The sequence below is a fragment of the Phalacrocorax aristotelis genome, chromosome 17 (assembly GCF_949628215.1).
Source record: "Phalacrocorax aristotelis chromosome 17, bGulAri2.1, whole genome shotgun sequence".
Lineage (NCBI taxonomy): Eukaryota > Metazoa > Chordata > Aves > Suliformes > Phalacrocoracidae > Phalacrocorax > Phalacrocorax aristotelis.
The window spans coordinates 5,865,532-5,880,483 of record NC_134292.1 but is presented as its reverse complement, the minus strand read 5'-3'; the positions used below and the strand labels follow the sequence as shown (position 1 = coordinate 5,880,483).

Here is a 14,952-nt window from a genome sequence, read left to right as displayed (position 1 = left end):
CAAAACCATCAGATCTGGTACAGATTTCCACTACCCCCACCCCCCAAAAATCTGCTCGACCTCCCCCCCGTCCTAGGAAGAGCAGAACAGCCTGCCGGGCTGAATGTGGCACTGTCGGGATGTTTGCATGGCTTTTACTGTGAGAACACCAGCAAGCTGTAGGCGTGGGACTCCTGGAACGCACGCATTCGCATGCAAGGGTGACAAGGGGAAAGCACTGGATTTTTCCGTGTGTGGGTGAGTGGACATTTTACAAGGAGCCTGCAAGTGCAATGATATCAGGAGATCGAGAGAAACTCAGGCTAACATGAAGGACAAGGTGCAAAGGCAGTGAGACACAGCAGAGCGTGAATGTGCCTGATCTCTCCACTGACTCCTGGAGCAAAAATTTCTATAAGTTTTGCTAAAGAAAACACACAGAATTGCTTACAAGAAGGCTGATGTGGGAAAGGCTTTCCTTTCCGTCCTTCCCCTGTTTCCTCTACCTATTTCAGTACTTTTCCCACCTGCTTTTATTTTGCTTTTTGCTGCAGTAAGCACACACCCCCTTCTTCCACCTTGCATTCAGCCCTACCTGCAAACAACTCTTCCTCCTGGCCAAGCTCTCAAAATTAGCCAGTCTCCTTGCTCCTCAAACGTGTCTTCATCTAATCTGTTACTCCTTAAACTGTACCACCACCAAGGACAAAAAGGTTTCTATACAAAAGTGCGCTTGCATTACACAAATCAGGATGGTAAAAGGGTTGGAGAGAATCACAGCAAAAAGAGGCAAACGTGATGGGGCTGGTGGGAGCACAGAGCGGTAGATGTAACAGAGTGAGCAACGGCACCTGGGGTGCTGCAATCGTGGTGGGGAATTAAAAAGTGCATTCAAGGAAGCGGCTGGCCAGAGGGGAAGATGTTGCAGAAGACAATCTGAGAAGTTTAAGATCCAATGGAGCATGGAGACAGTGCGAAAAAGAACAAAAATGCCTGTGAAGTGGGCAGAGCACGGAAGAAAGGAAGAGAACAATATTTGCATCTTCAGTTTTCTTCCTACTTGAGAAAGGAGACATGGAAAGGTTTGTTTGATCTCCCCATTTAGTTCCCATCAGAAGATATGAAGGGACCCAGCCAAAAGCCAGATGTTTTTTTTTCTAGTTTCATTCAACAAGGTCTGCATAATAGACGAGGAAAAACTTTACCGGCCTACCCATCTTGCCCCTCTTCCCAGGAACTCCAGGGATCCCCTGCAAGGAAAACACACAGAGAAGAAAAAATAATAGGTCTGGTTGAGAAAGCAAACAGCCAACCAACAATACAAAACAAAACTAGAAGAGAAAGGGGAATGCAAAGCAGGCTAATGACTGCAGCATTGTTCAGGAATCAAAATGTCAGCTACTTGTAGTCAGCTGCGAGAGCAGAAGACAATTAACCTTCACCCACTAACTACGGCCCTCCCTGAGGACCCAGAGAGGCAGCATCCACACCCAGGGCAACAGGCTGAAGCTGTGCTTAGCAGGGGCAGTCATTAAGCTACTGGTCTGGAGCTCAACGAAGGCCACTGCCAAGGCACTCGCTGGAGAACTTCTGTTTATGTTTCTTATTTAGTTATACAAGCATTAAATCAGTGACTCTAGAGCGCAGGGTACTCCCCTCCCAGGCAGCAACACACACACACACACTCCCACATGCTCCTGGGGCCACTCTTGTTTCTGGAGCTTGCATTTGAGGGAGAAAAAGCTGGAATAAAACAGTCTTAGAGTGACCTTCCTTGGAAGCTTTTGCAGTGGGAAGAGGGGGTCCTTGGATGGGCAGCGATCAGGCCGGTGGGGCACATGGGGGAGAAAAGGAAAAAAGCAAGGGAGGTCCTGCAAAGCTCTGAACACATGGGTTTGGAGAAGGCGTGATGAAAAGGATGGGGGGAAGGGAGGTCACATGGGAACAGCAGCCACAGCTGCCCATCTGCAGGCCTCAGCCTTGACTGCCCAACTTGATGCAACTGGAAGGAAAGCCGTTGTCAGAAAGCCCAGGCACTGTCCTTTCCAAAAGCCAGGCTCTTTCCAGACACCTCCAGTTTGACACCCAAAACACCGGGACACTGTGGCTGGGATGTCGCTCCTGTGGGAGCGGGGAATTTCCACGTACATTCTCCCCCCCACCCCATCCCACTAAGTTGAACTACTAAGGGGGAGAAGGAAGGCAGGTTTTTCAAGTGAAGGAAAATATAGAACAACTCCACTCTACTCAACAGCGAGGTCTGATGACCCTCTCTGAAGCCTGGGTTTTCCTGAGCTGAGTGTCAACTTCATACATGGACATAAGTCTTCATGCAAGGGTAGAAACAGGATAAAGAAGGCATAGTTAAACGTTAGGCATGCTCGCTTCTTTCCTCAGGAACAAGGGATAGAGAAGGTTACAACAGGCTCTGAAGAACTGTATTCAAGCAACACACCAAGGTTTTCTTCACAAAATACTCACTCGTTCTCCATCAGCCCCTGGTAGCCCAAATAATCCTGGGAGACCAATATATCCCTAAAGAAAAGAGGAAACAAGTAGTCAAATACATTTCTCCATTAGCAACCAGTCAGTCTGTCTTTCCTGAATAGCAGAGCATCCTCCAGCGTTGGTCAATGGCAGCCGTGATGAAATAAACCTTGAGGCAAGTGTATATGCCCATGGACTGCATGGTGCTGGCTTCCACGATGTAGTCCAAGGGCACATACCCTCACACCAGGGATCATGAGGACTCCAGGCAGGAAGAGGCCAGCAAGAAGAAACCTTACCTGGACTGGCTCTGAGTGTACCTAAGGGAAATGGAGCTTGGTTTAAGGTTAGCAAGGGTGACAGCAAAAGTAATCCACATGCCTACACCTCCTTTCATCGCTCCAAGGGCTCTTTCCCTGTCTTTGGCACTCATTCCCAACTGTGCTGTGAAAATGCGCTGTTGTACCAAGCCCTTTCTGCTTGTCCTATGTCACATGGTGGTTGCACACTGCAGCCCCTCCTCATGCAAACAACGTCTTTTGCTGGCACGCAAGGCTGCCAACCACCCTGTTGCTGAGAGAGCAGCAAATTGGTAGCGGTTCTCCCTGAAGCCTTTCTCTGCAAACTCTGTTGCACCACCAAGACCTTTTGCAAACACTTTGTCAACCCAAGCCCCAAGGGCCCTGCCTGGGCGGGGAGAGGCTGAGCGTGCCATTTCAGGCTCTTTGGATTGGCATAACAAGGCTCAATTTGTACAAGGTACAGATCCTCTGACACCCAACCGTAAATAAGCCTCTTTTGCACCAACGTGTTTCACATAAAATCCACTCTCATGCTCATCGGCAGGCATTGCATTTTCAAGTACATGATGTTTCTCTAAAGCCTTGGGATCCTGCTCAGACAGGACACAAATGCTACATTTCCCTTCCTCTACAACAATTGAAGCCTTGTGTTTAATCCTCTTTGCTCAGCAGTTAGTACAAAGTTACCTTGTGTGCTGGTCCTTTGCAAAGGACTAATTTGTGCCAAACATGCAGAATAAAGAGGAAGTGAATTTCAGCAGGGAGCCCCCTCAGTGGCACCTCACTGTTACAAGAGCCAAGTGTTAACACTGATTTTCTCTCGTCTTTCTTTCTCCATCATCGCTAAACGTCTTACTGTCAACCCCACCAAACTTTTTCACCAGTCTGTCCCTCCCTTTAGGTTGCGCTTCCTTCAGGCGTGACACCTAGCTGGGAAACACAGCCACACTGAAATGACGCTGTCTGTGTTTGCCGCTCAAACCCCAAGTCAAACCATGTAACTCCTGAACTACTTCCTACAGAAGAAAATAGAGGTGGGGGATGGAGAAGAGTCCATAGCTGGCTCCCTCAATGCACAAAATGCAGATATCTCACCTTAGTACCCAATTCGGATTGACTGCAGTTGGACTGAGAAATGGCTTACTTGGGTAGCTATAAACATTTCAGGGGTGCAAAGGTGGGAAATAATTTTCAAGTCTTACATTCTGCACATCTATCACATGGTAATTACACAAGGTCCTCGTTAGGCCCGTGAAACAGATGCACCAGGGAAAACTTTATCACTTGCAGAAGTAAGGTGAGCAAGCTGTGCTGTCTCAGATCTTCCTCTCTCCTGCAAGACACTGAACATGCGGTCTCCCTTCCCAGCTCAGGAACACAGCTAGCTACAGGGTCAGCATTTGTTTATTCCTTGAAGTTTTCCTAGTGATGAAAGCCAGCTGGTTGAATTTACTGGATATAGAGAAAGTATCACATGTCAGAGAAAGGGGGGATTTTACTGGCTCAGAATCTCATAGTGAATTTATAATTGCAGGAAAAGAACAAAATGTGATTAATGAAAGTCTTAATTGGTAAAAAAATAAAAATAGTCCTTTGCAGAGAGGATGAACCCCCAGCAATTCAATTTGGTGAGCAAAACCAGGCAGAACAGGGATATTAATGTTTGTATTTGCACACGGCTTCAGGATGTTGGCTTGCTGTTCTGCATAATGATATAAATCACTCCCAAGCTCAGGACTATACCCAAAAGAGCCCATATTCAGATGGTCAAGGACTGCTGAACCACACTTACTGAAACTAAAGAGGCCTTTGGGAGATGGGGCTTGCAGAAAGTTCAGACTTTGGTCTTTGGTAGGAATTTGTATGCCATTCTTTCCTCCCCTGCAATGTGAGCTCTGAAGAGGTGACTTTGTATCATCAGCACTATTGGTGAACTTTGATCTTGGTACATCCAGTGTTTAATTTTTAAAATTTAGCAGTGCTTCAGTAAACAAGCAATGCACAGTTCAAACCTCCTGAATCCAACAAATTAAAGGAACTAGTCTCAGGATCGCAAAATTAAGCATAAAGTTTCTTGAGGAGCCTTTGGTAAAAACAAGTAGAAAAAAAAAAGCAAATGAAAGGCTGCTTACCCGACTGCCTTTTGGACCAGCTTCCCCTATGGGGCCAGGTAAACCCTAGAAGAGAAGGGAGAAAACAAAGGCAAATGTGGACAGGCTTTAACTTAACCGAATGAGCAGTGCCAAATCCCCAGCACTGTCCCTGCGTGGTTCTGCTTTCAGTGCCGAGTCCAAGGCATATCAACAAAGGAGAAAAAAGGACAAAATGATACAAATAACAAATCTCCCATTGTTGGGGAGCTGGGACTCTGTAGAACCTGAGACTGCTACGCATAGTGAGCCTTCCCCGGGGCTGAAGTAGAGATTTCTGATCATGAAGACCAAAAAGGTTAATGCAGCAGGGTGCACAGAGGTTGTATTACACTTCAGATGCAACATACAGTGACGCTCTGTACCCAACAGCTCTCGATCCATTTTCCTGCCTAACTGAACACATGCATAGCAAATGACAAATGTATTTCAATACCTGTTTAGGAAACACAGGCTGGCCCTGATGCAGTGAGAAAGCCCCTTCAATTTTTACAGCCTACAAAGTCACTTAGCAGTGCAGGTAGTGCATATCTCTAACCCTCTGCAGCATCAACAGCTATGGAAAGAACTGAAAATACATTCCCCATTCTTATTCTATGCCTATTGCTGCTCACCTAAAGTATTGCGAAAGCAACCCTGTAAAAATGCATAATAAATTTTCGGGTTTATTGTCTTCTAGCAAGTTTCCAGGTCAATTTTTTTTTTTTTTTTCCTAGTTCCAAATGTTGGGCCTTTTTGGACGGGGGAAAAAAAATGGCTGAGTCCATATTTTTTTGAGCTGGCAGCACTGCACGCTCAGCCTGGGATCTGAAAGTCAGGTTGTGCTCTTTCCTGGCTCATGCATCGTTGCCAAAAATTTCAGCCATAGGGGTGCAGTTAACAATTCTGTCTATGATGAGCAAATCAAACCAGAGCCAAGCTCTCTCTCCCATAGCATTGCAGAGCCAGCACAGCTGACAGGAGCAGCAAGTAGTAAAATCTCAGTAAACAGCTCTGATGCTGGGTACACACAGCACTCAGATATGCTGAGAAAAAGCCACATTAAAAGAAAAAAGAAGTCACTTTCATGACCCAAACCACATTTTAAGAAAGCACTTTTGTTCTTCGTATGTCAAGTGCAAAGATTTCACCCTGCTTATCTGATGGGTGGAACACTGCTGTGAAATGCTAAACAGCTTTCGTTAACCTTGTATGACCAATATAGCTCGGACCGCTTCACAGTAGTCATCTAACAGACATTCACACTTAGGAGATTCTTTGGCATGAAAATCCCTAAGAGCCTTTCAGAGTATGAATGGAGCATTTAGTCAGGTGCATAAAACTCTCATCCAGTTCTACCACCTGCGCCCTCCAGCGTGCATCTGTCTATTCCACCTAAAATTCACTAAGCGAGGTATGAATTTAATTTCAAATTTAAAATAGTCTGAGGCAGGGGGATGCAGACTTGGTCTGCAAACCTAGTTCACATTTAGTCCAATAACCTGCACACCTGGGTAATAACTCACGTACGAACTCTTGACAAGTCTAAAAGACTAATGACAGACTGCTTGGGGTCTTTGACATCTGCGCAGCCTCTTAGTTATGTACTTAAATATAAACGTGGCGGAACCCAACATCATCGTGTCCATTTTAGAAAACCACGACAAACTCATTTCACTATGAAATGTTACAGGGCCAGGTCTTCTGCCCTCCAACAGATTCCATTTAGGGTCTTACAAATTATTGCTCTTAATTTTCTTCCTACTTCAGCATCTCACATCAGTAAGACAATAAAGTGTCCAATCTTGATCCGTTTTCCTTTGCACACTCCTCTGTTCCTAAAGTTGCCTTTGTGCATTTTTTAAAGAATGAAAACAAAGACTTGGTTTTCTTTCATCATCTTTTTGCAGCTCCAAATATTACTTTTATATATATTTATGGTCCATGTATAATTTAATATGTATGTATATGATTATGCTAGTGAATTTTGCTAATGAGAGTTCACCTAAATCTTTTCTTTTGGCAATATGCCTTCTTCTGTCCCACATTTCTAACATGTTCAACATTAGATATAAAATGTGCTGAGAAGTGAAGGGTCAGCAGCTTGCAGGTAGGTTTTTCTGCTCTGCTGTTTTGGTTTTTTTCCCCTTATTGTTATACTGAAGCAAAAATTTGTCAAGATTTTGCTATAGAAATTCTGCTTTTATCCATCATAGGCATAAACTACTTTCTAACAACTGAAGTGTCCTCCAGAGTTGAAAGGCTGTGTCATCAATACAGCATCTTGGGGAGGGAAGAAGGAAAATACTCAGACATATTCTAGAGGTCTGCACTGTCTTTAGTGGGGCACGTATTTAGCAGGGCATATATTTAGCTACCTGCACACCCAAATCCCTAGTCTGTGCACAGCACGATGAGATTTACTGCACCTGCCTGCCAGGATAACCTTTGGCACCTGGACTTCCATCTGGTCCTCGTTCGCCCTTTGGAAAGAAAAGAAGAAAAGGCACAGAAGGTAAGGTGAATGTCACATTTGGGAAGCCTTTTTCGCTGCTTCACTCTTTGAGCTGGGGGGAAAGGAGGGTGGAATGGATTAACCTGATGCAAGTTTATAGAGAGGAAGAAAATATTAAGGGTAGACAGTGGAATAAATTAATGAGCGGGGAAAACACACAGAAGCCAAGTCAATAGGATCCACGCATTAAGCAAGTGTTGCTATTTCTCCTTCTTCCTCCGTTTGCAGTGAAAGCAGCAGATAGTTCGAAACAAGGAGGCTAAGAGAAGGTGTAAGGCTGCATCTATATCTGGCATATGGAACCGTTTTACTGGCGGGGAAGCACTGCCAAAATTCTTCACAACTAAATGGATTCATGTATAATATCCTTTAACATCATTGCTAACAGGGCCTGCTATTCATTGCCCTTTTTTTTCCTGAACTGCAAACATCAGACTTAACCAAATAAAGAGGGGGAAGAAAAGGGGAGAGGGGGAATGGGAGGGGAATTATATGTTAGTACTTAATGTGATGTGGTTAGTAAACTCCAGGTGAAATTAATGTAAAAGGAAAAAATAAAAGGGGAGTAGGGTAAGCTGGTATTTCTTCCACCACATAAACTTAACATAGTTGAGCAATAAAAATAAGAAATTAAATTTAGAAACTCCAAGGCAGTCTCCGCCCACCAACCTGCTGATGCTCGGTCAGTGTATGTGCACAGCTGCCAGCAGTACGGGAGCTCACTGCGCATCCCCTGTGTGTACCAAGCTGCCCCTGGAAGGAGCTGGCTGTCCACACTGAGCAGGCTGTACAGGATCCAAACTAGCATCAGAGTCAGCAAATCCATCCCTCTTTAAAGGTTCAGTGTTGGAAACTGGGAAGACTCACCTGGTCTCCAGGGTGACCTGGTGGTCCAGGGTAGCCTTTATATCCCTGTTGAAATAGGATGGAAGAGATGAATAAGAAGAAAAACAGAGTCATAAAATAACCTGGTTTCGGTTTGAATTTGTCTTTGCAGATGAGAGTAAATTTCTGAGGAGAAGATATGGAGTAGCACTACACAATCACGCGACCCTTTAACATGTTGCTTTGTGCTTGGGTCACCCAAACCCTGCCGGTGTTCCCAGACTCTGCAGCAATGCGATGTGGCAGCAGCAGCCCGCACCCGCCCGCTGGGGTCTGGCCTGGTGGTTACTCAAGGAGGATTTGCTCCATCAACAGACTTGGGGTTGTACCTACACTCAGATCTATTTGTAATCTATACCTTTAGCAAAACCATCTTTAATCCTTAGGAAACCACAGGCTTGTAGGGTAAAATGTTGGCTTTGGGCAAGTTGAGGGACTACACAACACGAGCGACTCGCGTTTCAGAGCGCTCACTTTCGCTTTAGAACTTAAAATGCCATAGGAAACACCAAAATAACCATTTACTGTCATGGGAAACTTCAATGTTGTTTCTAGCTTGAATTTGCCCAGCTTCCAGCTTTCCTAATCTAATTATTACGAGGTATGACAAGATCCAGAGTCCTTCATTAGGAAGCCACCTAAAACGGGAAGCAAGTTGTCTCTTAACCTGCTCTCTGCTGAATTAATTAGAATGAGTTTCTTAATCCAGCCTGCTAGCTGGCAAGCGTTGCAGGCTTCAAATCATTCTCGCAGGTCTTTCATATACTTGCTTCAGTTTTTCAGTACGTTTTTTTTTTTTTGAGATGCAGACACTGGAGCGGGACAAAGGTGGCCTGTCCAACTGCAGACTAATCAGTTTGTATTTTAAGAGAGTTTGCTTTCTCCAGGATTTACCTAAAGCTCTCTTCAAACACTGAGTAAATTCTGCAAGTGACAGGCACTTCAGATTTTTTTCCCCTCTCCTTTATTATCTTGCTTCAGCTGTTTAAAACAAACTCATTTCCATCGAGTGGAGTCAGAGCCGATCAGAAGATTAAATTTAGTTACAGAGATGACTGTTTAGCTGGGCTACTAGGAAGATTTTAAAAAGAAAAGGGGGCAAAAAATTTAACCTGAAACAACTGGAGAAAGAAAATAAACAAGAAACAGTCCTTGCACAAATACTACAGAAATAACAAAATGCTTTCAGGGTGGGTTACAATTGCTAATTGTAACTCAGTCTCTGCTACTCACCCTGTCCCCCGTCAGGGCTCCTGGCACGCTTCGCCTGTCTGCGAAACCCACAGGGGAGCATCCCCTGCTCTGGAAGCCATAACCAAACCCTGGTTTGGCCGAGGACTTGGCCTTTTGCTTCACTCACCAGATGAACCCAGGCCTGTTTCTGCTCCCAGGTCCACACCTCTGCTTAACGGCTTTTTTATCCTTCCCATGGGCAATTCTAGACCTGCAGCCTAAGCCTTCGCTGGCGGAGGTACGCAATGCTCTCAGCCATCCTGGCTACTGCCCACTCCCCTTTGCATTCCTCCATGCTCATTATTTCAGACATTTTGGCCTGGAAAATTGTTGATTCTCTTTTCACTGATTCTCTCCTGCTTGACCTTGCTAATGTATCATAACCTGGTCTTTTGACTGAGCTGCACCTCCTGAGAAGGCGGTGGCTGACCTAAAAGACCATTTGGCTACTGGCTGGCCCTTATTTGAACCACCTGGAAGGTCCTAGAGCTGTTAGTGCATTTCAGCCAGTGGCTCCTAATTGGAAGTGCCTCAGCAGCTCTTGGAGCAGGACCAGCAGACGGGACTCCTTGCCCCTCTCCAGGAATATGCCCATGAGATCCCCTCTTGCTTATCTTCACCTTGCCTCCTCGACAGAGGCTCAGCATCAGCAGAGAGCTGGCTGGGTGCCTGACCTGAAGGAGAAGGCACATTGTGAAGGTCCAGACCCACCCGGGTATGGAAGGCCCAGTATTGGTATCACCCGTCCCTGGAGCATGGACCACAGGGCGTTGTGCAGACGGAGAGCATCTGTTCTGGCCCCCCTCTCACCTCATCCAGAGAGAGCTGCCAACAGAAACAGCCCTGGCTTCAGCATCTCCAGAGGTGCCCTGGGATTTACCGTGGGGTTTCCTTCCCGGGCCTCTGCCCAGCTCCTCCAGCCACAACCTGGGGCAGGAACTACCTTTGTCTCCAGACAGCTGGAGCACTTACTGCCATGGATACAAACACTTGGAGATGTCTCACTCCCTCCACTGATAAGAAAGAGGCGCCTCGCTTGGCTGCTCAGAGTCATTCTGCTCTGGTTGGGTTCCTGCAGGACAGGCACGTCAAGCCTGCAATGTCCACCCAGAGCAGGTGGTTAGATGACAGCCCCTTGAAGTGCTCAAACTTGTCCTGAGCCAACGTCTGCACCAAGCATTGCATTGCTATCTCTGTAATGGTTAGTGAATGGCACTTCAGTTAAATATGTAGACACTCTACTACTGTTGCATCCTATTAGATATCCTCCTCATTATATATAATGAGCTCTGGGAAGCTTTGAATGTGTGTTTCTTTATAGTATTCTGCAGTTATTTCTGTCTCAGGTTAATTATAGTGAGGCAAAACCAGAAAAGCTTGTGTATGCTAAAGTTGGCTGGAACGTGAAAGTATTTACCTGCTAAAATCCTCTTCAAATAGCACTAAAATGACAGGGCAGAGAGCATGAAAACAACTGCATTTGCTCTTTTATCCAAACACTTCCTGATGATTACAGGGTGCTCAACACAAAGGGCTGTGATTTAGAAAGGAAATTGCACTCCAGTGAAGGATTTACTCATCTGTGGTGATATTTATAATTCACGCTCTCCTAGCTAAAAAGGATCATCCTGCATTTTGATAGGAAACGTGAAGAGTAAAGAGAGCAGCAAATGAGATCTGCATGACAGGATGTTTTTTGAAGCACTGACCAATTCCCATCTCTGTCTTTACTCTCTGAGTGACTTTAATGAAGCTGCTTCTCTCTCACCGCTGCTGACTTCTACAGTCTCGCACTTCACTACAACCATTTTCTCCTCCACAGCTGGGAGGCTGGGAGCAATGATGCAGTTGCTCTGCTGAGCTCTATCTGCAGCCCGCAGCCAAGAGCCAAAGCCCACAGGCACCTTGCAGGCACCAGAGGGAAGGGTGGAGCGGACAGCCAAGTCCTGCCGCTATTCCCGAGAACTGCTGGTCAGCAAAACCAACACTAGCTCTGAGTGGAGAGGGTGAGAATTACACCTGCTGCTTGAAAGGCAGTTTCATATACTCGTAGGTGGGTGCAGGCAAAATGACTTTAGGGTTGCTCTGAGATCAGACTCTCCAACCCTACAAAGAGCACAGGTCTGTGCTCCCAAGGCAGGCACTGTGGTGTGAGCCACATATCCAAAACCATACGCTGCTTGGTTGTGGCTCCAGCTCATGCTGCCGAGCCAGTTGTTTCATTTAGTGGGAAAAGTATTTTGTTCCCCCTGCTGAAATATTTTGCCTATTTGAAAGTTTCTACATGGTGTTTCTAGATCAAAGCCCTTAGAGCTCTTTTCACAGTTCCTCCATGGAGTGAGAAGGAGGGATGTCCATTTCCAAGGCGTTGCTGTTTTCTGGTAGCCAAGATGTGTTGCCCACCTTCAGCCAAACACCAGCATATTTTCACTGGGAGAATGCCAGCAGGGAATCCAGATAAAAAAAGATTTTTTTTCCGAACATTCTTCCAACAGCTGTAAATTTTTTCTTAATGCAGGATGCTAATAAAAGCCAGGTTACACCAAAAACACTGCCAGACTAGTGCTACTGGGAGGTGGTTTTTTTAAGCTGCACCAAAGGAAAAATTTCAGCATCCAACTTGCTCATTACTTGAAGAAACAGAAGCATACTCCTGCCTTCATCCTGTCCTGGGGGAGCCGAAATCAGATGTGAAGGCCATGTGCTGGACTCAGGAATGTTTGTTCAATCTCCTATTCCTTCTCCACTTTTTCCACTATGAGTCCTTGTACTCCTGACATTGCATTTTGCTGATTGTAACCAGAAGGTTTTGTTTTATGAGCTGTTATACCAGGAAAATGGTATTCTTTGCACCCTATTTGTTAGAACTTGTTTGTGACAGCCAAAGATGGGTAATTAATCGCTCTATTGCTCCTAGCTCCACACAGTACCCTGAGCATGACCAGCCTCGGGAGCAGAAACAAACCCAGTCCCTGCTCTTGGCAATTTGATTCCACTATAAGGCATACAAGAAACAATCAGAGAGTGGGAGGGTTTCTTTCAGCCTCCACACCTTCTTTCTGTCCCCAGAGTCTTAAAGCATACCTGAGTAGGTGTTTGTGTGCAGCTAATTGGCCTGAAGAACAGTATATCTTCAACGGCCCATTGACTGATGAAGTGATTGAAACAAGATGCTAATTTTAACTGTTCTGCTTAGCTATGTCAATATTGGCTTGCTGGGAAAGGCAGTCATGTCTGCTGAGCCCAACTACCAAACAGCTCTCTGCAACAGGACCAGCTTCCAAAAAACCAGACCCGCCTACCAACACAGCCTGGAACTGGAAGGTCAACTGAAGTGTCATTAATAGATAGAAGACCTGAGCTCAGGGTATGGATTGGTAAGGAATTGCTGTGCAGGCTTGCACACATGAATACAAGCATGCGCACTGCTGCAGCGAGAAGGCAGGGATAGATCTTGTGCTCTATCCCCCGGTATCTTTTTCTAGGCACAGGTACGTTGGTGGTGGCGTTAGTGACGTTGAAACATCAATATGGAAGCAGATAAAGTGAAACCTGACTAGTGCTGTCAGCCTCCAAGCAAAACAGAGGGAAGGCCCACAGATATTTCACTTGAAAGGTGCTTTACCAGGAGAGACAGTCAAGGTTTCCTCGGAATGTCTAAATCTGTTCTGAATCTAATCTCTGAGTATTGATGCCCGTTGTAGATCCATTTAGTTAACACATTGGCTGAACCAGACATAAATTCAGCTTGCTGATGAAGACCCAATGTCAGGGCGCAGAGGGATGACGCAGTGCAATGGGACATGGAATACAAAGAAGGAACAGAAATCTGGATCCAGAATTTCATTTCATGCTCGTACATAATCTTGCCGGTACAACCTTTAGGCAGTTGCTTCAGCCTATGTCCCAGCTTACACACTTGCAAAGCAGACATCGGACTTTTTTGCTGGTATTCGTACCATGAAAAGTACTTAATTAAATCTTTTAGGCAGAGTTAGAGCAGCACATTTTAAAATAAAAATAGTCATCTAATTCACTCAAAAAGAAGATATTCTTACCTTTCTACCAGGTGGTCCAGGGAACCCAGTCAAACCAGGTAAGCCCACATCTCCCTGTAGGAAGCGAGCAAGTTGAATTAGTTTTCAGCAACGTTTTCCCTATGCCTAGTGTACTGTTACTGAAATTATTGTGCCGACAGTAGCACCCAACTATTGATATTTCTGATTCTAATTGCAACTCTTCAAAAACTGACAGGATAAGAAGTGTAGATTTAAACATCATCTCTATTAACTGGCTCATATAAATAATAAACCCCGTTAATTAATGGCAGCTGCAGCTAGAGTCCAGCTTTTTGCCAGCAGAATGAATGTATTTTTTTCTTCAGTGATCTCACTCAGTCACATGCTTCATCTGCCTTTTGACAGGCATCTAAATTGCCGAGGCAAGAAAATTTTAGCTTTTAAATGCAACAAGAACAACAGGTACCTCCTGCCAAATCCTGTGACTGTGCTCATACTATGCTACTGCGCTGGCTCAGCCCACGGCTCCGGTTCAGATGGTGCTGATGGTATAATTATTTAACCTGCCTATATGACATGGCTTGAACCTTTGCAGGCTGCTGGTGGGAGGGTTTTTTCAGCGGCCTGTATTTCTGAAAAGGGATTGCATCACATCCCAGCTGGCGTACCCAAATCATCAGAGGAATGCAGAAGTGCTTTGCCGTGAGATCTAACATCCAAACCATTCGTACGAGGCCATTTTGGCCTCCTCTGATTAGGATCAAAACCCCCTTTAGGGTCTCTACCACTGTGCTGTGCCTGCTTACTGAAAATGCATTTGGACTATCTAGCTTGAAAATTAGGCATCACTCCAAACTCCTGCTGGAAACTCCTTGTTTCTGTTACTGCTAACAGGAATAAAGCCTTGTTAACATGAGCTAAAAGCGATCTGCGTCTCTCTCTCTCTTACACTGAGCATGCTTGCAGGAAAACGGTTCCAGACTCTGCGGGTGGATGATTTCCATGTGATGCCATTCCCATGTAGTGTACTAGGCATTTCAAAAGGTAGCTCATGCTGTTAACTTAAAAGCATCATTTCAGACTTAGCCATCTCAATGCTTTCTAGTGTCACCCTCCATCTTGCATTTGTGGGACTTGCTGTGCTTCATCAAGGCATCTGGTCTCAAATGAAGGGACGAGGTTCTTCATGCCTGATGCTTTCTGTTAGCTGTGCATTTATAGCAAAGCTTATGGTGAAAGGAAGGCAACCAGGCTTCTTGCCCGGGACATGAGATATGAAGTATTGTGCAGGCAGCACTGAAAGACCTGACTGAGGTAGATGCTGTGGAGCCCTGGTTGCTCTTCTATTCATCTCTAGACTTCTGCGAGGCCCTCTTGCCTCAGTAAAAATTGCTCAGCTGTGA

At 45.4% G+C, this 14,952-nt stretch overlaps 1 protein-coding gene across 5 annotated transcripts in view; it reads right to left on the bottom strand.

Annotated features, from left to right (window-relative positions):
- COL27A1 (collagen type XXVII alpha 1 chain) overlaps window positions 1-14,952 on the bottom strand; it is a 214,281-nt gene that overhangs the window by 107,781 nt on the left and 91,548 nt on the right. For all 5 annotated transcript variants that reach the window (XM_075112252.1, XM_075112254.1, XM_075112253.1 and 2 more), the window contains 6 exons: window positions 13,589-13,642; window positions 8,280-8,324; window positions 7,327-7,380; window positions 4,901-4,945; window positions 2,461-2,514; window positions 1,185-1,229 (listed from right to left, as the gene is read on the bottom strand). In XM_075112252.1, the coding sequence (XP_074968353.1) occupies window positions 1,185-1,229; window positions 2,461-2,514; window positions 4,901-4,945; window positions 7,327-7,380; window positions 8,280-8,324; window positions 13,589-13,642 (297 nt within the window). The remainder of the gene's footprint in view (window positions 1-1,184; window positions 1,230-2,460; window positions 2,515-4,900; window positions 4,946-7,326; window positions 7,381-8,279; window positions 8,325-13,588; window positions 13,643-14,952) is intronic.